Below are 25,773 nucleotides of genomic sequence, written 5' to 3' on the forward strand. Positions count from 1 at the left end.
GCTTTTCTCCAAAATGACAGGTTTGTACACTAAGGTGCTTAAATTTACCCGTTTACACAGCTCTGTAATTTCTGCTGCAGTCACTCAGGGTGAGCACCTTGCTCAAGGGTACTGTGGCAGGAGCGGGCTTTGAACCGGGCTCCTTTGAGCCGCGATTCCCGCCTGCTTGCCTTTTTTGCCAGAGGTGCACGTGCCCATGTGGCTGCGCCTTATGTTGGAGGACGGTTAAAGCGCCGGCATGGAGGCTAATCCGTGCACGTGCCGCAAAACTGCAAAAAATCGCGACGCTGTTCCAGCATACTTCAAGGTTCGTGTGCATTATTCAGTGATTGTTCAACGTGAATTGCAAGTGCATAGACTCAACTTCTTTCCCTCTCTTCTAGCAAGGCACATTTGATCTCTTGAACCTTGTAAATACACTATATGTGCACCGACACATGAATAAACTCCCTGGATCGTGAAAATTACACGGTGAAAGACAGCCGGAATTTACTGTCACCTTGTAAATGTTTTTCTGACTTAATTACTCTTTACTATTGTTATCTGCCTTTATTTATGTGTCCGGTGTCCGAGGTGACTCGGTCTTTGAACATCGACTTTCCTATTACAGTGCAGCTTGAAAGTATGTGAACCCGACAGGGGCGGTCATTATTCTTGAATGAAATATTACAATAACCTTATGAAATCTAAATCTTAAATCCTAAACTCTTGAAATGAAGAAATGATTATGATTTACACACCTAATTCTACTTACCTACTCGGTGTAACCGATGCAGCTTGGGGTTCACTTATTTTTACAGCTGCGCTGCTTGTGTTTTTCTGCTGCGCACATGATTTCCTCTAAAGCACCATAAGGAATTGGTCGTTACACACCTGTCATGTCACGTGAGAAATGCTGCTTCTCATTAAATAACCATTTTGTGATAAAACTGAAGGACACAAGGGGTTACCGTACTTTCCAACAGGACTGTATAAAGCTGGGTCGTTTGGTATCGGAGTAAATTTAGGGTAAGCAAACAGTAGGTGAGACTCGAACCTGCGACCTTCCACTACGCTACCGGCTGCTTCGCTCTTGGTCGCGCTTTTGTGCACGGTGCGTACCGGGAGCATTGCTCCGCGTTGACTGGGTATCGCTTTCGGAGCTGGAGGAGACTCAGAAATCGCTCCTGGACCCAAATGACCTAAACAGAGTAGCACTATGGTAAACCTCAGGCCGGCCTGTCTTGTTGGGAACGTTTCCTGCTTGACTCGCGTATCCAGTCCTTTAGGCCTGTTCCGTAAGGTCTTCTTCCTTGGCGTTTGAATCCCGAGAAAGTGTGAATATACAGATGTGCACATGGGCAATATGTGGGATTCGTTCTAATAGATGAACTGCGAGTGAGGAGACGTGAGAACAGACGGCTCTCGGTGTATTCGCTCATTATGTGCGAGGGTTAAAAATAAAGGCGTTTGAGCCGACCGCTGGTTTCCTCTTTTCCCACTGAAGCAAAAATAAATCTGGCAGTAGTTCTCTTTGTCCGATAAATAGTTTGGTCCAAGCGTGTGGGAATCTGACTCCATTGTTTTTGTCGCTATTGCTGCATTATTTTTGTTCTTCTGTGCTTCCATAACGCAGACCATGTTTTTGTTTGGGGTTCCCCTCTCCAGGCCGCGCCTCCTCGCGGCGCAGAGACCTTTTCTGAGGACGTGTCGCACATTTTGCTTCTGGTTGTGCAAAAATCGTCGAAATAAACGAGATTGATGTCTTTTAAGTAAAGAGGGCCCTTTTCACCGATGGATCCCACCCCACGGTGGACTTTTAGCGCCGTCGCTTACCAGTTGTCCCGCGGTGCTTGCGGTGCTTGCAGTGCTGCGTTACGTTTAGCAGCAAGAACACTCCGGAACGCAGGCGGGAGTTTTAGAACAAGATACGTATTCAGATGAGATGTCAGAAAGGTAAGTGCTGTTGAGATGAAGTCGACTCTAAGTGACCGCGGTACAGAGTGGTTTACCGTTGCCGTCTTCCGCATGTCTCTGATCCGTGGGAAGAAATCGACGGGAGTGCGAGGAGAACATGTAAGATCCATACGTGTTGGCCCGGGTTCTAACCCGCTTCCGAGCCCACAGCCCAGGAACTGTGAGGCACCGGCGCTACCTGCTGTGCCTCCCCGATGCTTTCTGAGATTCTTTAGCTCGTCCTTATGTCTGCGTTGCTGGTGCCAGGTGGGACTGTATTTTATTGTGTATTATTCAGCAGGTCCCACCTTTGTGTCGCAGCCTTTCGTGTCCCTGTGCAAACAGGAACGGGGTGGGTGGGTGTCCGCGTTCGCCCAGGGCAGTGGTCTCCTGTGGCGTGGGAGGAGCCTCATTTGGTGCGAAATCCCTCATTCGGCAAATATTTACCTGCGCCGGGCCAGATGCGATCGGCACGCTCTTTTCTTTATTCTTTATCTTTTTGCGAGGCTGGAAGAGACCGGGGTTGTGTGGCGTCCCCGTAATTGTCTCATCGGAGCTCGCGTTGCTCTTGGGCGTCCTCGGCGGAGCTGCTGCCGAAGCACATCTCGGCCCGTACCTGTCTGCGGCGGCGCCCATGGCTGCGTGTGCCGCGCAGCGCTCTCGTGTAATTAGGACACACCGCTCCCGTCTTTGTGTCATCTGTGGAAATGGCGTGTTCCTCGGGACGCGGGAGGAGAGAAGGGTGGAGGGGTGGAGGGGTGGAGGGGCGGGCGCGTTTTAATAAGCGCTGGAACCCGGGGGGGGCGGGCGCAGAACGATGGCCTGTCTGACACTGGCGGGCGCCGGAGCGAGTGGTGCCTCTTGTTCCTCAAGTTGCCTTTTCATCTCTAGCTGGAGGAAAAAAAAATAAAAAAGCATGATTGGAGTGGGGGTTGGGGGGAACTAACAAAAAGCCAACCCCCCCCTTTGCAGGGCGAGTGCCTCGGCGATGCACATTAAGTTAGTTGTCATTTCAAAGGGCCAGATGCTACCCTTCCTTTAAATAAAGTGAAAGACGTTTGGATTCGTGGGGCTTTTTCCCTCCTCCAACTGCTGAATAAGTTCTCCGCTTTCAGTTTAAGTGGCGCAGCTCCGAAGCCCTTATTAAGCACGTGCGCCGAGCGTCTCCGCAGCTGTCTCGCCTCCACGGGACACGCTCCTGCCGCTGTTGTCGGCAGGCCCGCGCTAAATGCAGCCGGAGCTCCGAGGATCCAGACCCAGGGCGGAGAGGCGCGCCGCCTTCGCGCCCAAGCGCATTCTGGGACTCGAGTCAACGGCGGGGGGTCCGCGGGCCCCTGCCAGGAAAATGCCGTCGTCGTTTTTCTGAAGCCGTTCCTGCTTCACGCGGTTTCCTCGGTCGCCGCGTCCTCCGCGAAGCGACATCATCGCCGTACTGAGAATCGAAGAATCATTTATTAATCACTTAAGGAAAAAATGAGCGATTTAAAATCAGATCACGTGCAAGGTTCGTTCGGTTCTAAACCGCGGGAAATGGCGCGGAGAGGACGTGCGTTTGCGTATCTGTCGCCAGCCCTTGTGGATAGACGTGAGCGGTGAATGAGGAATGTCTCCGCTGGCCTGTTACGTCCCCCCCCCTTCGTCCGTACGTGTTACTAATGAGAACTGAGGAGGCACCGAGTGTGAGTAACATTATTTAAAAAACATTAGCAGCCCTACAGTGGGAAAGGCTGTGAGATGCAGCCTTGGTGACACCTTTCTCCACCAGATAATAAAGCGTACTATATTTATGCGGTGCTATCCAGAAGGCAGGCACTAAAAGGGGGCTGAGTGATGAAGAGGTATCGAGCGAGGGCGACACGGTCACCTCGGTCATGTTCAGCGCAGCGCTGTGATTCAGAACAAAGGGGTGTCATTCCCAGAAGCCAGGGGGGTCACCAGTGTAAATGAGCCGTCTCTCTCTCTCTCTCTCTCTCTCTCTCTCTACCTTCCAGGTGGGCCAGAGACAGCATGTGCTCGTAACGGAAGAGTCCTTCGACGCCCAGTACTACGTGGCTCACAATAAATTCTACGAACAGGTAAGAGGACACATTTCATTGTATTGTCCATCAAAATTTGCTATCGTACGTGGAAAGGATACTGATACATGTGAAAGTGAAAATGTCTGCTCCGCTCCTGCTTGTGATTTAAGGACCCGATCATTCCCTTCACCCCAGTAAAAGCGCCGTGCTGCCGCACCTCTGGCTCCCTCTCAATCTGTAGGTTCTCAGTTTTGGCTCCAGTGTGGTGGAATGGGCTCCCTCTGTCCCTCAGATCTGCTGAAGCCCTTCCGGCATTCAAGAAAGATGTCGAAATGAGTGTCTTTCAGACTTGCTTCTCGCATGATCTCCTGACAGCTTTGTAAATTCATCTGTGATGATCAGCTTTGTACCTCTTGTCAGACTCAATTCTCTAAGTGGCAACTGGTATAATGCAGTACCAACTGGAAAAACTGACCGCACTTTGACAGTCACATGTTTGTATCTAGAGCTCTTTGTCTGTTGTGAAATGTACTTCTCTTTATTCCGAGGTGTATCGTGCTGGACAGAGCGTCTTCTGAATGAGTAAATGTATATATAGAAATGTACTTTTAGCCCAGTAACTGAGTAACCAAGCAGCAGTTGTTTTAGCTTTTGTTTGAGTCTTTTCTGCTCATTTACTATTTAATTTGCGGCGAGGTTCACGGAGAAAGCGGGATGCGAACGGCAGGTTCTCTCTGTGCTCGTGGAGCCGGCAGATCCGTCCGCACCTGTGTTTTCGAAGGGCGTCTCTCCCCCCAAACACATGGACACTGTCCAGCAGCCACTTCACCACCTGATAATCTCCTGTCTATAATGTGCAAATATTGGGACGGCCTCCAGTCACATTCCTGCATAAATCCCACTGCATCTGGCTTCAAAGAGTCCCAGTAAAAACTTCAGCATAAAATGTCTTCAAATAAATCAATTTTCTCCTTTTAGCAGCCATCAAAAAGGCGATTGAAGTCGGGCTCTTAGAAAAGGGCTAGTAATTTTCCCAGGTTTGTCTCGAGGCTACAAACATCAGTTACAAGTGTCATTGCCGGTCTCTGCGCACGAGAAGGACCGTGTGCAGGTTTGATCTTGGCCACTGTTTCCTCTGGTATTTCATGCCCAGAGACGAGTTTGGCGCATCGTGCATAATCGAGGCCTGTCGTTCGGATGTGTAGCGTGGCTCCGGACTGTTTGCGGGGGGTCCTCTTCAAATAGTCGACATCTGCCGCTAAATCACGCCGCCTCCTCCCGCTCTTTCCCGCCGCAGGTGGGATAAATCGCCGCAGCAAAGTTTTGCAGGTGCTCGGTGCGGGAGATCCAAGGGCCTTGGGCTTTCATATCCAGGGCGATTCATCCGGAACCTGTCATCCGGCGGAGAACCGCATCCTGGGGGTCTGACCTGCACGGTCTGAACCGTAAACGGATCTGGGGCATGTTATATGATGCGTGCGTGTGTAAAGACCCCGTTGAAAGCATGAGTGACCCTGCGCTCCCTAGCCAAGCCCCACCCCCGAAGCGCAGCACTTGTACGGGGAAATTGGTCGAACATTAAACGGGTCTCCCTGCCTGGATGAGCGCTGCTGGGTAGCTTTCGGAGATCTGGGGCTCCTCTCGACATCCCCATCGCATCCTTGTAAGGGATGCTGTCTCCAGGCGTCCCTTTAACTAACTTAGAGGCCCTCCCTACCTGTTTTTGTGTTCTGTTGAAAGCCTCGCGTGTTTCGTTAGCACTGCTTTGCTTCATTTGTGCAGGATGCACAATGGAGCCGGAGACGCGGCGGGCCGTTGGCGTGGCTGCGGGGGTCACGCGGGTCGCGCCACAAGCGATTTCCCATTGATCCTTCCATTCTGAGAGCCAACAAAAGCCCATCTCAGGGACAATTGAATGAAGAGGAGTAATGTGTTAAATAATGGCCAGTTTAATCTAAGATGCAAATGAGGGCTGCCTTCCCCGCATTCTCTCTTTCATTGGCGCCACTGAGAGACGGCTCTCTGGGGCACAGATCCATAGCCCTGTTAACGCACACGTGGACGGGGACCCTGCGTCTTTCTGCTCAGATCCAGCCACAGCAAGTCGGGTTTTGTGGATGCAGTCCAGTCACCCTGAAAGGTAGAACGTACAGGTTTCTCTCCCTTCTGGCTGGAAGGCGATAAACTCTGTCGCTGGGTGCGACAGGGCCGTTCCTTCCGGTAGCTTCCTGTAGCTGAAGCTGCCCCCCCCGTCAGCCCCAGAGCTTCCTGCTCCCCATGGCACATGTGTCCAGGTGCTTTGTGGGATTAGTCCTCATCACGGGGCAGCAGGTGGCAGAGTGGATAGAGCTGTCACTCGCAATCAACAGACACGGGTCTAAATCTCCTCTCCTGCTACAGTACCCTTGAACAAGGTACTTACCTTGAATTGATACGGTAAAAATGACCAAGTTGTACAGAATGGATGAATGATTTAAATTAATCGATAAATAATATAGAATTAATAATTGAAAATAACTTCATATGTCACATTGGGGTTGCTTTGGAGAAAAGCTAAATGAATAAATGTAAAGCGATTATAATGTGCTTTTGCCCACCTAGCTCGGTCTGTGAGGTTTGACCTTCAGTTCCTGGTAACGGTTAACACGATGGAAGGAGAAACTGTTTTCACAATTTTTTAATCCACGAAGGAGCATTATAATCATGCGCGACATAGCGAGAACAAACATTTAATTCCAAATTAATTGAACACGTAATTGACAGATTTACAGGCATTCGATAAGTTGGAGCTCTTTGTGAAGTGCACAAATAAAAGATCTCAGCTTTCGTGTGTTAGAGGCAGTTTGCTTTTAGGAGTCCTATTGTACACAGCACTTTGATAAAAGCAATTTTAGCCTAAACCCTTTAGTTCTCACTGCAAAGCCATATAATCCAATTCTGCCTTTGCCCTGAGTTGAATCCATTTCGCCGACAAATGTCTTGAATAGACATAATGCAGAAAGGAGTCTGTAATCTTGCAGTGCTGTCTAAGAAAGTTTTAAAGACGCAGGCTGTAAGTATTCTGGGAATCCCTCGGCCTTGGGTTAGGAATGCAAAGAAAAGCCTTTAGCCTCTCTGGCCCGAGCTGGGCAGCATAAATTGTGGTCTGCGGTAAATGTCCAGCGAGCAACCGAGACTCCCGCCTCAAGACGTTCTGAAGCATTTATTAGCACGAGGCACGTGTCTTACCTCGATAGTTTGTGTCTCTGAATTTATTTCTGTAATCTCTTCAGATTTGAGGTACCGTAAGATTAACACGACCTTGAGATTAGCGTGAGTGATCAATGCTGTTTGGCCTTCGGATGTATGGGGCGGTCTTCACGGAGTGGCGACCGCGCGGTATCGTATTGAGAGCGAGAGTCCCGGTCAGGGAGATCAGGCGGTGCAGTCAGTGGACCGGATTTGCTAATTTGCTGCAGAAATCACACACTCAGCACCATTGATCTCCATCGACAGAGAGGCGCTCTCCTATCACGGCGGATAGCGGGAAATCGATGGCGTTTTCCAGAAGCCGTGGGCCCAGAACAGGGTCGAAACTTGCTCTTTAACCCTAGGCCTTTTGGGGAACGAGCAAAACTTTCCCCGAAGCTGTATCTATATTCAGTCCTTCTATCTCTCAGAGAGATACCAGTGCTGATCCAGTGGTGGTGAACACGCTCGCGAGTGGTGTCCAGGTCCTTGCTCATCTCCCCCTTAAGATCTCAGTGTGTGTTTACATATCTTCTGACTCTGATTCAGATTTGATTCAGATTGATTTCAAAAAGGTACCATTTGCCTTATTTAATTAGTCCTTTTCCTTGTTCCCATTTTACAGGTTCTGGTGCCCAAAAGTCCCGAGTTTAAAGGTAAAATGGTTGAGGTGGAGATCTATGAAACGGGGAAGCACTTCATGAAGGGACGGCCTGTTGAGGACTCCGAAGTCTTCACCCCGTCCATAGCTCAGCCTCTGAGGAAAGGCGAGGTGTCCGGCCTCCCTAACGTGAGTCCGCTTCTTTTCTCATATTGTTCCTAAAATTAACTGTACGGTGCCTCTAAAAGATAAGCCCCCACCATTCATGTTTTACTCTTTCACAACATTGAATCAGTGGATTTAATTTCCATTTTTGACACCATTTAGCAGAAAAACACTGATGTCAAAGTTAAAATACATTTCTACAAATCAGTTTTGAATTAATTCCAAGTATAAAACACAAAATAACTGGGAGAACAAGTATTTGCCTCCTTTTGACACACCACAATCAGCTGTGGTGCAACTAATTGTTTTTAGAAGTCGCTTAATCAAGTTGAGATCACCTGTGTCAACAATTAAAGCGATTTCAGGATAAATATAACTGTATATGGTAGGTTCCACACTTGGTTGGTCAATATCTTATTATTAAAAATTGCATTGTGAAGACAAAGAAACACCCAGAGGAACAATGTAAGGAAGATTCCAAGGCAATGAATGTCCCTTGCGATACGGCTAAGGGGTTGATGGGGTGAATGCTTTTCATACGTACTGTATCGCAGACAATAAGTCCTTACAGAAGGGAAAATAATGTCTAGGAGTCCTTCAAACCAGGAGTTGAATCCTGTGCCTCTGACAAACACTGTCACCATTTTACACACCGCACTGCTCGAATCCGCTATAATGAAAGCACCTACAATGTGTGTGTGTGTGTGTGTGTGTGTGTGTGTGTGTGTGTGTGTGTGTGTTTTCTCCCGCTCTGAACTGCCCGAGTGCGCTGCGAACACACTTGCCGTACACCCCATGGGCTCGACTCACCGCTGCCTCCAGAGCAGCGCTTAATGAGGCTTTCCGGAGAAGACTTGATTGGCACAGCAGAGCAGCGTGTGCGCGCACATCCTGCAAGGCCAAACGACGGGTTCATCCCAAGCACTCTGTGTTCCGTTTGTGTGTTTCGCGTTTAAACCCGCTGGTGCTCGGAATGGGGACCCTGGTCACCGCACTGGAAATGTAACTTCTGCTAAGGTAATAAGGAAGAGGTGGCTGGTTGATGGGAACCCCTCAAGAGTTAGTGCCGATGACATTCGAGGCTTGAGGTTATTGCACCAGATCAGGAAATTACAGTTGACATTTCGCTTTACTTTATTCATCGTGGCAGTATTCCCTCGGTCAGGTAAAAGTAAACACGAGAGTAGCTCTGCTGGATTTAATCAAGACGAGAGGTTTTCGCTGAGCTTCTGACCGTCTTCTCTTCTGGCGGGGAAGAGGAACTGTATATGTCTGGCTTGCGAACGGATGAGGTTTCAAATCTTGGATGATCTTGTACCGATAATGTCGGTTATTCAAACTTGGCCTGTAAACCTTGGGTTCTGCGTGCGGCGCATAGTGCCTAATGTGAAAATAGCCGATAGTGTAGAGGGACACGACTTTTCGGCTGCCATCGTTCTGCTTTTCACTGTACCGTGGCTGTTTACAAGTGAAGTAAAGTATTTATCTGGGTAGTTATCACCTAACCTTGCATTTCCCGTGTGTGAGGGCATCGTTCTGGAACCAGCCTGACCCGTACTGGAGTCGTCGTTAATGGTAGTGGTGGATTGTCTGTTTCATCCCCGGTCATTTTCGTAGTTCATGTTGGCCACTCAAACCACACAGTGTAAGTACAGTAGCATAAAAAGTATTCAGCACCCCTTGGGCTCCCTAACGGCACTCCTAGGGATATCCCGTGCATTGGAAACGGTCTCTTGTGTTTCCCGGATTAGTTCTTTTCAAGAATGCCGTTGCTCACAATGTTTCGTGATTTCGTTTTGTTTTGGAAATTGACGAAACTGTGTCACCTTCCAGATACAGGTGTGTTTGTTCTAAAGTCACATTAGTCATTGTCATTGCACACAAGTGATCCCTATTCAACTTGTCATCTCAAAAAACCACTTTAGGATTTAGGTGTCAAAATAAAGGGGGTGAATATATATTATTTATCGTATTTATTAATGCACTCATTTTTTTACATTTCTGAATTCAAAATTGATCGGTAAAAATGTGTTTTAACTGACATCGAAGAGTATTTTTCTTCTGATCGTTGCTAAAAAAAATCTAATTAAATCTTGTGTGACTCAATGTTGCAGAACATTCAAATGTGGAAAAGTCCAAGGTGGAGTGTGAATACTTTTTATAGGTACTGTCTCTAGTCCTGTTGTTTGAATACTGTTGTGCACCTTGATCAGACAATTAACTGTAGCTCATACCTGTTGCTCAGAGCCTTGTGTTGAAGAGGTTCTGCCATTTGGGAAGGCCTGGTGTTTTTTTTTTTTTTTTTTTTTCCTTTTCTCTTTTCCCCTTCGGTTTTAGTTTCTCTGCTCCAAAAACAAGGCTTACTGTGCTCTGAAGTAGCGGTCAGAAGATCTGCTAACATCGCAAATGATTAAGCTTTTTTTAATTAACCTTCTTTCTAATAGTGCAGTAATTAGAGATGGACTTCAGCTGGTTAACTGCTGCGACAAGTAACTTGCAGGATGGCGGATGGATTGTGGTCGGGGTTTCATTTCCAGCCCATTAAGCCATTTTTCCATAAAACCACACACCGGCGGAGTGGTTTTCTGACCCCGCCTCTTCACTGATGAAGTGTAATTATTTTGTGACAGTAAAGGTCAAGGCAATGGCTTGACTGCACATTCGAGTGCGAAAACGCGGGGATCGAAACCCACGGAGAAGTACAGAGCACCCCTTCAAGGGAAGCACGGGGACAGGTAGGCCGGTCTCGACCCCAGGGCTGGCAGGGGTGTACCGCAAACACAGCCCTTTCATCGAGGATTCTAGAAAAAGCCATAAGGCCTCGTGAACTTCACAAACATTATTGACATGGCACTTCTATTTTGGTGTGGAGGTGGACGTGGCGGCCCGCCAAATTCGTCTTTTTTGTTTTTTTTTAACGTTGTGCCGAGACTTGCAGTAAAAGCTGATGGAGTGTGAAATTAAAATGTGTATCACATTTCTGAGCATCATTTGATGTCCTTTCCCTCCGGTACAAATGTTCTTCGGTGCTCCTCTGAAAAATAACATTGAGCCACAGATTAACATATGGAAGAAAAATAGTGACAGTTTATCCAGCCGTATAATTTCCAAATTGCTCTCCGTGAACACTTACTCTTCTTTCTGCTTATTAAAAAAATGGGAGCTGGAGCACTATTAATAATGTATACACAGTGTTAGTATGTTTTTGTCGTTTTATTGGGCAGGAAAAGGACACCCGGCCTGGGAGAGGGAGACCCAGGGCTCCCGCGCCATTTCAGACCTCTGTTTGCTTAATAAACGGCTCTCCGTTTTGGACTTCGTAGCTCGGCTCTGTGTCACAGCCAGGCCTCTGGCCGCCAAGGGGGAAAGCGGGATATTTGTGGGGATTCTGGAAGCTTCCGCGAAAAGCACACACTATAAAACTCATGTGAGGAGAGATTTGACGGCCTGAACGAGCTAAATTATAGACCTCGGGCAGCTTGTGCAAGGTAGCAAATATGTTCACCGAACAGTTACCTTTTGTGCACATTTCTGGAAGAGGAAAGTTGGACTTTGCCATGGATAGCGCGGAATAAAGAATAATTTGTTAACAAGCAAAATATTAATTAACGTAAGACAACTTCCATTTACTTGTTAAAGTGGCTGCTGTTTAAGTGAGTAATACATGAAAAAGACTGATAAAAATAACTCCTGAGATTAATGCGTAGCAGGGTAAGAACAAAGTAATGTGGGTGATGTTTGGGGAGGGTTTCGACTCTTTGAAAGACAGCCATAACCAGGAAAAGGGGAAGCGCTAAATGCCGACATTTATGAGTGACGAAAGATAAAAGGGAAACTTTGAAAGAAATTCAAAGACAGCATGGATTTTAAGAAAGGAGAGATTTATTGTTGTTTCTTTGAGCAAAACAGCACTTTTGCGCTACAGAAGTGGATTACGTGCTGCAGGTGCGAAGGCGGCCGCATCCTCATCCGACGCTCCTCACGAATCGGCAAAATCGCGACGGCTCTGCTTTCTTCGCCGTCGCTCCCGTGGTGTTACGACCACGTTAGTCAGAGTTTCTGCAAGGCGAACGAGCTTCGTGGGTAAATTGACGTGCGATAAATAGAGGTCTGAGGCTCCCGCTGGCACCCGCTTCATGCGAAATCCGCACTTTTATTGCAATGGCACAGACAGCTTGTATTTTTACTCCCAATTAGATGTTCTAAAAAATGTTATTAGCACTCGCTTATTACAGAGCACGGTAATTAAACTTCTCATTCAGTCTTATTCAGACTCCGTTCTCGTAGAAATGGGATGAAACGATGAAGTCGTATAAGATGTTCTTCGATGCACCTATGAGCTACAAGCGATTTGAACGTTGATTAGTGTCTGTCAATGGTTTGACTGCTGTCGGTGTATTATTTTCGATAGCGTGTTTGCTTTCAGTCCATCGAGTGAAAGAGCGGCAAAGGAGACTTGCATTCCTGAAGATAGCCCGCGAGTTTGTTCTCGTGGTTTTTTTTTTCCGCCACCCGCCAGGCCTGGAAGTGCAGGTGTGCACACATTGCGCTCTTCTACCTCTTCAACAAGTGTGAACACAGCTCCTGTTCACCTCGTCTTTTCCCAGGTTGTAAACATTTGTGTGACGTTTCCGCAATTACCCACGAGGAGGTGGGTGAGAACTCGAGCCCTTTGAAGACGCCTTGTGACTCACTGTATTGTCACCGTTACACATCGTTAGACTCGTCACCGAGGTTCCGTAATGTTCCTCAGAGATCATCTGCTCCACCTGACGCGTCCATTCGTTTCCAGGTGAAGGATGTGGTGGAGGTGGGTTCCCTGCACTACGTTTTCCTCAAATTGTTCATTATCTTTTTGAGATTTTGCTTGTTAGCATCTATTCGTTTAGTCAACACTTTTCTCCAAGAACGACTTACAGCATTGAGCTACTGACTAACTATTTACCCATTTATACAGCTGGATAATTTTACTGGAGCAGTTTAGGGTAAGTACCTTGCTCAAGGGTACTACAGCTGGAAGTGGGGTACAAACCTGTGACCTTTGGGTCCAAAGGGAGTGTTTCTAGCCACTTTGCTACCAGCTGCCCATATACTGCATCTTGGTATGGTGACCCCTTTCTGTTGTGCTGAGCTCAGATGAGATCATTATACGTTCTCTTTTCAAGTGTACGGCGGTGTGAAAAAGTATTTACCCCTTTGTCATTTTCTCTTCTTTTGCAACTTTCTGACATTGAAATTTGTTCAGATCATTTTTTCCAGGTCTAGTGCTATATATGGAGCTTCAGAGAGAGAAATGACACCAGTATTGTTTTTTATACCATTTTATTGCTGTGTAAGATAATGGAGAAAATTGGAAAGGGGCAGATAATTTTCCACAGCACTGTATGTGTCGCTTCCTATTTGTTTGGAAAAGAGGTGGCATAGTGGTTAGAGCCACTGCATGTGGACTCTAAAGACTGGTTCCTATCCCACCTCCTGCTGTAGTACTCCTGAGCAAAGTACTTACTTCAAACTAATAGAGTAAAAATCACCCTGCTGCATAAATGGTTAAATAATTGTAAGTATCTTAGCTTTGGAAGTCGCTTTAGAGAAAAGCCCCGGTTGAGCTAATAACTGTCAGAGTTTTGAAAGCCCGTGTGTTGGGGCTTTACTGTTTTGCGTTTCACGCTCAGTCTGTCGCAGCGGAGCGGCGGTTCCAGGTAGAGCACCGGACTATAATACGGTCAAAGCCAGTGTATTCACCCCTTAGCTGTACCATTAGTCACAGCTGTGATTTGACACAGGTGACTGAACCTATTTTAATGCGAAGCACAGCTTTAATTAAAGAAAAAGGAAGGCAGGAACCGGCGCGACCTGTTTCACTGGAGTAACAGGTAGACAGAAAACACCTGAGCAGGACAATGAACGTTGCCTTGTGAGTGTGACACCTACTGCTTGGCTTCCTTCCTTGTTTACATTTACGTTTATTCATTTAGCTGAGGGTTTTCTCCAAAGTGACTTACCACGATAAGCTACTTACAATTAGTTACCCATTTATACAGCTGGGTAATTTTACTGGAGCGGTTTAGGGCAAGTGCCTCGCTCAAGGGTACTACAGCTGGAGGTGAGGCTCAAACCTGCAACCTTTGGGTCCCAAGGCAGCACTTCTAACCACTACGCTACCAGCTGCCCAACCCAATGCTTTCAGACTAATAAAAAGGCACGTGTTTGTCCAAGGCTGGGACAGACTTCCACAGACGCGTTTGTAAACCGATTCAAGGGACGCAACATTCATTTATACCTTGTTTTGATCCCACATGTAGGGTGCTTTCACTTGTAGTCGGTGTAAGATTTTACATATAATTGACATCGACTTATGAGGCGGAGTGGTTGGCGAACACATGCTCTAGTATTCATAGATGCTGAGGTTTGCTCTTCATTCCTCATATGCCTGAAATTTCTCGCAGAAGTTGCCTCCAGCAACGGTCAGCAACGGTCAGCGCCTCCTGGGCTGCGTCGAGTCCTATTCCAAACGACCTTCAGGTTACCCAGCGCCGGTCAATTAGTAACCGCAGTTAAACTCGCCTGAGTGTGAAATTGGGACAGCGTCTATTTTTAGAGGCGCTCCGTGTAAACATGCATGTGCGGGGATCTGTTTGCCGAGCGCTTAAACCAACATTCCTGTGAGAATGTGTGGCCTTGGGGGCCAGTGTGGAAATCGCAGCGGCTCAGCACCATCGCCAGGCCTGGTGGTTTGACCGGTCACCGCCGAGCTCTTCCGTGTTCCTCGGGTCTCTACGCTGACTGCAGCAAGAGGCCGAACCCCTCGGTGACCTGTAGTAGTTAGCTGCGCTGCACCTGTCATTCTTGTACTTGGGAGTAAAGAATTAGGCTATTGATCGGTTTCTGTTGGGGGGAGGTTGTGCTAATGTCGATGCCAAGGGAGCGAGGAAACGATGCAAACATGGGATGTCTTTCTACAGCATCTTAAACGTGGATTCAAAGTGGCCTTTGCTTGTCTGGAGTTTTCATGTTCTCCCCATGTTTTTATGGGTTTCCGCCAGGTGCTCTGGTTTCCTTCCACAATTCAAAGAGATATGTTTCAGGTCAACTCATGACTCTGAATTGCCCCTGTGTGTATGTGTAAGTGGATGAGTGTGTGCGGTTGCCCTGTGTACTGGTGTCCCATCCAGGGTGTGCCCTACCTCATACCCTATGCTTCCAGGATAGGCTCTGGACCACCGCAACCCTGAACTGGACAACAGATGGATTATGCTGTACACTATATTTTAAGGGAATTACATTGTGTTCCATTAGCATTCTGCTGTTTGTGTGTGATGGCAATACCTGCCAGTCCTTTACCTGACTTACCATGTCCATGGTGGCATCAACAGTACTTGAAAGGTGCACAGTGACCCCCAATCAGCCATGTGTGATGTAAAGTCTGCTGTTGTAGCTCCAGCTATGGCTCTTATTGCCATGCCACTGTTATTTTTGGAACTTCTGCTACTTGTTTATGATTAAACTATGACAGATACACCCCTTCTGCGTGCCAGGACCTTAAGTTTCTCTCTCGTCTTCTTTCCTTTGACTTGGACAGACATCCTGGAGAAAACACCTCACCGGCTGCTGGGTGCAGTCATTTGGAGGTTATGTAGTAGTATTGTTTGTATGTAAATATTATCATACAGCAAGACAAAGTTCTGGCATTAAGTCATAGTTTTATGATTGCAGCAACTTTGGGAGGCTGTGATCAGATTTTCTGTAGCTGAGAATATTTCACAGTGTTGTCAGAAGAGTCGAGCCTCGGGACGTTTTGCATCCAGCAGAAGCTGACAGAATCGGTGCGGTATTTACAGGGTATGAATGGTGAGATGCATTGCTTTCACACAGCTGGCGAAGGTGTTAATCACTGGCTCTCAGTCGCACTGTGTCACACCTTCAAGCAGCTTATGTGAATCAGCGGAAAAAAAACAGTAGAAATAGTTGTAAACTCCAAGAAACTGACACGAGCTTTCAGCTTTTTTTTCCATATGAAATGTATACCGAGATGTTTAGCTTTTCTCCTCAGGGGATGGACATTCACATGGGCCTGAACTGTTTATTGTGATTCCATTTCCCAGAGTAGCTCAGTGTTTTTTGTTTTTGTTTGCATGTGTTTAATGTGGCCTGCATCGGGGTCACCAGAGGTCACATGGAACCTGAGAAATCCAACGTGAGCTTCCATGGATGGAGGCGTGTGGAACAAGGCGGACTGTCCTGTCAGAAAGACCCAATCTGTGTGTGTGTGTGTCTCTCTTTCTCTCTCTCTCTCAGACACACACACACACACACACACACACACACCAGGAATCTCCCTGCTTGCTTTGGCTCCCACCATGCCGTGTCCTGCCAGGTTTCTCTCAAGAAGAGGCCAAGGCTGGAGCCAGAAAGAGGACAGCTTTCACTTTTTTCACCGTGATGGATGAGGTACACATTATTATATTTAAGAACAGAGCTCAGGAATACCCAACAGAGCTCGGCCAAGAACGGTGGACATTAAACAGCCAACGTAACATGGGTTTTTTTTTTCCCTCACAAAGTGCTGTTTCATTTTCTCTGTTTACCAGGCTCCCTTCATTGTGGAACAGTGGATTAGAAACTGTGCAGTATTATTATTATTTTTTCCCTTCCCTGATGAAAAGCGGTTTGGCTTTGAGGAGAAGAACTGCTCCGTGGCTTTTGAAGTGCGCCCAATTTTTCCCTCTCCGAGTGTGTGTCGCACAGCCTCCACAGTCACCTTGATGGCAAAAAAAAAAAAAGCGCGCGAGCCATTGTGGAGCCCGGGAACTCATTACGGTGCGCGCGCTCGCGCTCGCTCGCGGACCTGCGCCGCGCCTCCCCTCGTTGGGAGAGGAAAGGATGTTGCGCGCGCACATACAAACGTAAGCCCGCGCGCAGCGCAAACGGCAAGCGCGTCCCCGAATGTTCAGCTCTTTTCAAAACGGTTGGATCTGGAGCGTTATTTTGTGGGAGGGGAAAGGAAGTGTGCGCGCGCATGATCGGAGTAGGTAATACTTCATCTGGCGCTGACAAATGAAAGACCTCCCGAGTCCTCTGTCCCGCCACATCAAACCGCGCACCCCCCCACACTCGTCTTCCTCTCATTTATCCGTTTCTCTCTCTGTTTATTCCTTTCAAGGTCTTCCTGGGGCAGCGAGAGAGAGCGCGGGGCCCCCGGAGCCCAGGTCGGCGCGGCGCGCCCCTGCACCGCGCGTGCATTATGTATGTCAACAGCACGGCTCGATGGAAAATCAAATGTCCATTAAAAAGCGTCTTGCAGGGCACCTCCCGCCGACCCCGGGCGCCGCATTTATTCATAGCGCCGATGATGCTTTAATAATTCACACAGGCGGCGGCGACGCCTCACCCCCCCCCATCACCTCCCTCCCGCGCGCGTGCACACACACACACACACACATACACGCGCGCGCACACCTGGAATCGGGGATTAAAACGGCGGAGGGAGCGGTTAATTACTAAAGAAGCGCCCCACCGTTCGATGTGTTTACCGGGCGCCGCGCGCGCGCCGGTGCGCTATTGCCGGCCCTTTGCATCATCATGCGCGCTGACAGCTCCTGGGAGACGCGTGCGGCAGCCGGTTGCTGCCCAGACACGCACACGCGCACACACACGCGGACAGGCGGACAGCCTCTTGCCCACATCACATGCCGTCGCCGAGCCCCGAGTCTGGCTCGCAAGTCCCTGCTCCTCCTGGCTCCGGGGCCGCTTCCACACGTTCGGGTTTATTTTTAATCTGATCGCTTCCTCATTTTTTTTTCCCTCCTTTTCATTTTTTTTTTTTTTTTTTTAGAAAATAGGTTGAATGTGACATGTCGAGATGCAATTCTTACAGTTGTTGCTACGCAGTTGCGTTATTCGATACGTTCTTTTGGCAGATGCTAATTAAAATGCTTAATATTGGGTCATTTTATTTTATCCACTTTTCTAAACTGTAATTAACCCAGCATAACTGCGTTATTACAAGTTCGGCGCGTGGAGGTGCGTTTTTAATACCGCGTGAGCGAGAAGCCTGTCAAGGTTATCGAGGAAAACGCTTTTAATTTTAAAATGTTCCTCATCGACTCATGTTTAATTGCTTCATGGGGAAATAGTGAAAGAGATGTAAGGCTGAGAGCTTTGCGCAGCTGCGTGGTGATGCCGAATGTATCTCCTGCTCTCCTGCACTTGGAAACCTCTCCTCCTGCCGCTTGCCTGCCTGTCATTTGAAAACTGTACATGGTGCCATGTAGGTCATCCAGAGTTTGCCACATTTTCCGCTGCCTCGCAGCCCCAGCATCGCGCCTCGTAGTCCGGGAGGAGCCCCGGCACGCGGTCCGGCGCCGTGGTGTTTGCTCGCCTCTTATGCCATGGGCGGCGGTCTGGGGCTCGACCGCCAGCCGTGGAGGACGGGCGGGGTCGAGAAGCGCGTCGGCAGCCGAAGGGCTAACCTCTCCGGCCCGGCCTTAAAGACGTGGAAGTCAGGCTGACTCTTGGGTTTTTGCATTCGGTTCGGTCCTGAGCCCCGCTGTTGAACCTTGGAGTCTCGGCTTAACCCGAGCCGCTTCGGCTGAAGAATAATAAGGCGCGTCTGAGATCAAGTACGGAGCCGTGCTGTCGGGGAAGGCCCTTTAAATGCGGGAAGTCTAAACGACGAAGTCACGGGACCGTTCGTGACGACCGGCCTGACATTCACTCCATGCGCACGTGCACATTTTCTGTTTTTATGTCTTATGTCAATAAATAGAGCAAGTTGAAGGTCCCAGGTCTGAATTCCACCTCCTGCTGTAGCACCCTTGGCCAAGGTGCTTACCCTGAATTGATGGAATAAAGTATACCTACTGTATAAATGGGTAAATCACCGGAAATGGCTTAACATTTACATGTATTCATTTAGAGGACGCTTTTCTCCAACGCGACGTACATCTCAGAGAAAACAGTTTGTTCATTACATTAGCAGAAAGAGACATAACTGCAGACGTGTGATTAAGTGCAGTTAGTTTCTTTCACCATATGAACCAATGTTCATCACACGAGTAGCTGCATAAAACTTCCTTAGAATATCTACGATTCCTGATCATCTTCTTAGTAATTTCTTTTTTTTTTTTTGAGATACATAAGATCATTTACGTTACATTACAGGAGTAGCTCCGTAAAGGATTGATCTGGGCATGATCAATAAAATTAAACATGAAACACATTAAACACTGTTTTTTTTTTTTTCCCCATTTTGCTGTTACTTAATGGAAAACTGTCCAGCGTTAGACCTGTTTCATTATTTAATCACATAGATAGTTTTAAAAATGATGCGAAAATGTAAATGGTAAAGAGCGAGGCTCTTTGGCCTGGATTTGGCCCAGGCAGAAGGTGCCGGAGATACCTGAAACATGCAGTTTGTGTTTGTCTCCACAGCTCTGCTTCCTGCGGGACCCTGAACCCCCCCGCCACTCTTCTCCTCTCTCATATTAATAATGAATTTGATTTCCGCAGAAGGCGCTGTTTGGGATTCTGTGTTTGCCGTCGCTGTTACAGGGGCAGAGGCGGGCTCGTCCCGCCGAGCTCCCAGGTGCCGGTCGGGGGGGGGGAGGGGGACGAGGGCCGCGCTGTGTCGCCCCGCTCCATTTGCGGACGGCAGGCGAGGCCAGGTGCGCTGGAAGCCGTCCTCTGGAGACGGGCCCGGAGCGGAGGGTCTTTTCACCGCTAATTGATCTCAGGTGAAAGAGGATATGAGGCAGAAATGTCAGGGTGGCAGGCGCCACGGATGTGGGAGATGTCAGCCGGCGGAGGGAATTGAGAGGCAAGGTGGAGAAACACGTTCCCCTCCGTGTTCCGCGCGCAAAGCGCCGCGTCGTCCTGCCGGCGAGTCGCGTTTCTGCGCTCCGCTGTCGCCAGGCTTTTCGCACCAAATTTATTTCCCGTGTTATCTACTTACAGCTTTGTCCCGTAACACATTTTCGCAGCAGCGTCTTTATTTACCTTCCTTAAATATGCATTTTGCCCAGAAATGGTGTGAATAGTGCTGTTAAACATTTCTGCCTGGAGTGGCTTTCATAGTTTGTTCTCTGGAAGTGCTGTTCTTTTTTTCCTTTTTCTTTTTCTTTAATTCCTCTCGGCCCGAGCGTCGAGGTCCGTTTGCTGTTAAACTTTTCCGACCAGAACCGAGTCGATAATTTTCTGAATTATTTTTATGTCAAATTTTGAGGGAAGGAAGTACAAGCGTGCCCTCGATTTTTGGCAGCGCAGGCAACTTGTAGGCGGACATGCTGAACCCACGGACCGTGGTGACGTAGGCTGCGTTTCCTAGAGGGGAAACGTTATATTCTCAGTGACGCATCAGTCAGCTCTACTGCTCCAACAAGTATCCATCTCCATCAAGAGAAACAATACATCACTCAGATATTACAGTTAAAGTTGTCTCCCATACAAGGACTTTTTAGATAAAGACCTCTAATAGGAAGGTAAATCAACTTGCATTTTACACCAGTCTAACTGTGCACCATGGTTGGAGTTGCTGCCTTGCACTCCAAAGACCAAGGTTCGAATCCCATGCTCTGCTCTAGTACCCTTAAACAAGGTACTTGCTCTGAATTGAATTGAATTGAATTGAATTAGGGGAGCACAGTGGCACAGCGGGTTTAGCTGGGGCCTGCTCTCTGGTGGGTCTAGGGTTCAAGTCCTACTTGGGGTGCCTTGCGGCAAACTGGTGTCCCATCCCCTTCCAGCCTTGCGCCCTGTGTTTCCGGGTTAGGCTCCGGCTCGCTGCGACCCCCGCTCGGGACAAGCGAATGTACACATTGTGTGTGAATTGAATTACAGTAAAAATGACCCTGTTCTATAAATGGGTAAATCACTGTATGTAGCTCAACATTGTAAGTCACTTTGGGGCGGAAGGTCCGTTCCGTGTGATAGAAATGAAGGCATATTTGTGACTCAAATTAACAGTGAATCCAATCAGAAAATAGGGTGTTTTTTTTGTTGTTGCTTCCCCTCGCCAAGCAAATCTCGCTTTCCAGACCCCCCCCCCCCCCACAAAATGGAGCCAGTGTCGCGGGTGAGAGAGTGTTGCCATGCCGTCGAAGAATAGGCTAATGCCCCAGCAGCGGCAGGGCTATTCAGCCTCAGTCCTGGGGGGCCTTTTTGTTCCAGGGCGGCAGCGAACCCCTGATTCAACTTGCTGTCTTCGCCGAAGCCACTTAAGGCCCTTTCTGAGCTCTCGGTGCTATAAGGAGAGATGGGAGACAGCGTTGAATAGCCCTGCCGTGTACCTCCGAGAGGCGGCCGTCGATGGTGGAGGGGCTGTTCGTGGGGGAGGCTGCCTGTGCCTGCGACACGTGTCATTGCAGCAGCATCCAGGAAGGAGCAGAGCAGCCCACCTTTGCAGTACCTTTTAATCCACAGTCATAGGGGATGAAGATTAGGGGTAGCAGGTGGCATAGTGGTTAGAGCTCTCAAAAGAACTAGATTCGAACCCCACTCCTCCTGGAGTACCCCTGACCAAGGTACTTCTCCTGAATAGAAACAGTAAAAATTTTCCTGCTGTATTAATGAGTAAATCACTGTAAGTAACTTAACGCTGTAAGTGACTTTTGGAGAAAAGAGTCAGATAAGTGAAAAAATGAATAATATAAATAAGTTAATATTAGTAATTTGTCACACACACCCTGGTCTGGGTCTGCTCTCATGCCTCTTGACAATACGCATCTTGTGTCGTAAAGAACATAACATACAAGTATGAAATTCTGTGTCTCGATTGTCAGTGTAATAATTTGATAGTTTGGATTGTTTTGTGTGCTCTTATTATAGTAAAGTCTTTGATACGTATCAGTTATATATTAGATATTTTAGAATCTGAAAAGTTATTTTTAAGGATTTACATTTGTAAGTAATCTCCCATTAAGTCTGACATTCTTAATATTAATTTTAGACAAGTAATATTTTAAAAACCATCCTTGATATTTCAATACATTGTGAAACATGTATGTGTTTCTATTTTGTCGTTTGTCTTATTAACTTCCTGAATGTGGACATCTGTAGTTTTTTGCGTTTAATCGAATGACCCTGCTGCGACGGGTTAATGAAGCGGTGTCCGTTGTTTTTACCGTTCACTGACGTGATTTGCTTGTTTTGGTCATTTGAAGCTCTTGAAGTGTTTGGACTCGTTCGTGGGCTCATGGAGGGAGTGGGAAAAGCGCAGTGTCCGGTAATCCAAGCTTACAGTATCGTTACATCAGCTCAGGTTTACCTCGGTCCACCTGTCCTCACCTCCTCTGGGGACACAGAAGTATCCCTTGCCCTTTCTCTTGAGTCCTCCAGGCCCCCGGCACTTTGTGTGTGTGTGTGTGTGTGTGTGTGTGTGTGTGTGTGTGTGTGTGGGTGGGTGGGTGCATTGACCCGTTTTCAAGCGTTCCTCACAGTGACCATGCGCAAACAGGTTTCCCCTTGCTCTGTTTTTGTCGGAAAGCCTGCGGTAAACAGCACGAGCTGCTGCCACAGATCTGCAGATACGCCGCGATGGGCTCGCGGGGCTCTGTTGTGACTCGCTCTCCGAGCATAAATTAACCCACTGACTCATCCGCATTACTGCTGAAGTCGCAGAATCCCACCTGTCACTCGCGGCGTCTCACCATCCTGTTCCTCGCCTCCCCGCCTTTGCGAATCTACATAATAATATGAGCCATGTGAAAGCCTGAGTTTTTTTTTTTTCTTTTAAACACTCCGATGCGTCTCTGAGTGACACGATGTGCCGACTGAGAGAGAAAATGGGGCAGAGTAAATGAGAGATTTCTGCACAATGGCTGTCTGTGTGTAAACTGCATGTTGTCAGCAGCGCTTTGTGTTCCCATGTTGTTTGTTATTGGCCATTATTTTCAGTTACGCTTGTAATGTCTATTGATAGCATGAAACACCTGGTTGCTCTTAATATTAGAAACTGGAAATGTTTTATGTATATGTGTGTGTTTGTCTGTATGTACATGTACATTTATTAATTTAGCTGATGCTTTTCTCCAAAGCAACATATTATGTTTAGCTGTTTTACAATTGTTTACCCATTTATACAGCGAGGTAATTCTACTGGAGTGATTTTAGGGTAAGTACCACCTTGCTTAAGGGTACTACAACCGGATGTGAGATTTGAACCTGCGACCTTTAGGTCCAAAAGCACCAGCTCTAAGCACTACGCTCCCAGCTGTCCCTATGTACATATAGTAGTATGTAAGTAGGAATACACATCCTGCTGTAGTACCTTTGATCAAGGAACTTATTCCTGAGTTGCTCCAGTAAAAATTACCCAGCTGTGTAAATAGGTAAAAAATTTAAAGATGTTTAGGACTGAAACCTGACGTTATCGGTTGCTCTGGAGAACGCGCACGCACACACACAGTCTGAAACCGCTCGTCCCAAGCGGCGTCACGGGGAGCCGGACCCTAACCCGGCAACGCAGGGCACAAGGCCGGAGGCGGAGGGGACACACCCAGGACAGGACGCCAGTCCATCGCAAGGCACCCCAAGCGGGACTCGAACCCCAGATCCACCGGAGAGCGGGCCCCGGCCAAACCCGCTGCACCACCTCACCCCCCCGCTTCTAGAGAACACTGTCAATTAAAATAAATAAAAAAATGTTAAAAATAGTGATGATAACTGGCCCTTAGAATGTCGCAAATCCTGCAGATGCGCATGCGTGTCCATCCAACTCAGTGAGTATTTTTATTGACGTGTGCACACCAGGGACATGTAAAAACCCCTTTAAATCATACGTTTAAAGAAGTGGTATTGCGGTTAGAGACAAGCTGTGCAGCGAGTGGCTGTGCGCTCATACCCGTTTTCAAGCGTTCCTCACAGCGACTACGCGCAAACGGGCTTCCCCTTGCTCTGTTTGCGTCGGAGAGCCCGCAGCAAAGAGCGCGAGCTTCCACCTGCCCGAACCCCGCGAGTGTCTCGGTCTGTCCGGGTTATCGCCGCTCCCCACTTGCGCTCCGAGGTATCGCTTGCGCGCGCGTGTGGTGACACCGTGTTGATCAGATTCGGTGTTCCCACCCCCACCCCCCGCCACCTCTCTGTCAGCGTGCGCAGGTGCGCACGTGGGGCACGAGACTTCGCTCTGTCTCACTTCACAGAGGTGCCACTGCGAGGAAATGCTTATGGGTTCACTAGTGTGCTGGGTTCAAGTGCGGAAAAACCACAGACGATGCGTGTTTCTGCAAAGACCCTTTCTTACACTCCGCTCAAAACGCATATCACGGCTTTAAGAGCTTGGACTTCACTTTTTGCAAAAGACATACGGAAGCGACTTTTACGAACACTTTGCGTTTCTGGGATACGCTCTGGATGCCGAGACCCCTGCGCTGGACAAGTGGACGATGAAAGTGCACGAATGGAAAGATTAAACGAAGCACATGGCACCCGTTTGTACTCGTACTGTGCAGCCGTGTACGTTTACATTTACATGTATTCATTTAGCAGACGGCAGGGGGGTGCGGTGGCGCAGTGGGTTGGACCACAGTCCTGCTCTCCGGTGGGTCTGGGGTTCGAGTCCCGCTTGGGGTGCCTTGCGACGGACTGGCGTCCCGTTCTGGGTGTGTCCCCTCCCCCTCCGGCCTTACGCCCTGTGTTGCCGGGTAGGCTCCGGTTCCCCGCAACCCCATATGGGACAAGCGGTTCTGAAATTTAGCAGACGCTTTTCTCCAAAGTAACGTACATTTCATAGAAAATGTGAGATGTGTACGTTACATTAGGAGAGAGAGACATAGTTGCAGACGTGTGATTCTTAAGTAGTTAGCTTGACTCTTTAACCATATGAACTAATGTTTATCACACGAGCAGCTGTATAAAACTTTATCGGAATAGCCACGATTCCCGATCACCTTCCTAGTATTTTTTTTTTTTTTTTGAGATATATAAGCATTTACGTTACATTACAGGAGTAGCTGCGTAAAGGATTGATCCAGGCATGATCTTAAAGTTATAGTACATGAACATTTCTACGTTCCATGAGCTTAGATCATGGGCAAAGTGATTCCGGAAGAGATGAGTTTTCAGAACCTTTTTAAATGTGGACAGAGATTCAGCAGTTCTGAATGAGGGGGGGAAGTCGTTCCACCACAAAGAAGCCAGAACCAATAGGCAATAACCAGGGTCTTAAATATGATCCGGACAGCTATGGGAAGCCAGTGCAGAGAAACGAGTAGAGGAGATAAATGGGAACGCTTCGGCAAGTCAAACACAACTGGGGCAGCGGCATTCTGTACCAGCTGTAGAGGTTTGATGGCAGTGTGTGTAGTGTGTAGTGCGTGAGTGTGATCCACCGGGCAGTGTGGCATCAACGGAGGTTCCTGTGTGTCTGTGAGTGCAGCGCATCACCTTTCTGTCTATTGACCATTCTGGCCGGGGACAGGCAGGGCCTGATGACTCCCCCCATCCAGGGAGCGTGCCATGTGCTACCCCAACGTGCCCCGGAGCCGGAGCGCTGACTCGTCATCACCCGTTGAGCTGGAGAGCCGGGGAACTGGGTCATGTTGTCTGTGGGGGACGTGGTGGGAAGGGGGGGGGGGGGCTGCTCCATGCGTCTGAGCTCAGGGATGCTGGGAGCGTTTCCCTCGAGCTGCTGCCCCTCTCCACTGAGGCCCACCGCCACTGATGGAATTTTTAACTATGATCTCCAATTAGTTTTTTATTCTAAAAGCTCTCTGTAGATTATTTAATGGAACCGAAGGGGAGGCGTCACTCCACCGATAGCCTCGCTCTCGCGTCAGCAGAAATCCTCTCTCCAGTTGCTTACTGACGAAAACGGTTACGCGGCAGCGAAGGTTC

The 25,773-nt window shown here is 48.2% G+C and overlaps 1 protein-coding gene across 2 annotated transcripts in view; it reads left to right on the top strand.

The window, feature by feature from the left end:
* The window catches only part of cdkal1 (CDK5 regulatory subunit associated protein 1-like 1), a 298,983-nt gene that overhangs the window by 269,759 nt on the left and 3,451 nt on the right, over positions 1 to 25,773 (top strand). For both annotated transcript variants that reach the window (XM_018762985.2, XM_018762984.2), the window contains exons 13-14: positions 3,927 to 4,010; positions 7,807 to 7,971. In XM_018762985.2, coding sequence (XP_018618501.1) covers positions 3,927 to 4,010; positions 7,807 to 7,971 — 249 coding nt within the window. The remainder of the gene's footprint in view (positions 1 to 3,926; positions 4,011 to 7,806; positions 7,972 to 25,773) is intronic.

Source organism: Scleropages formosus, chromosome 18 (assembly GCF_900964775.1).
Source record: "Scleropages formosus chromosome 18, fSclFor1.1, whole genome shotgun sequence".
Classification (NCBI taxonomy): domain Eukaryota; kingdom Metazoa; phylum Chordata; class Actinopteri; order Osteoglossiformes; family Osteoglossidae; genus Scleropages; species Scleropages formosus.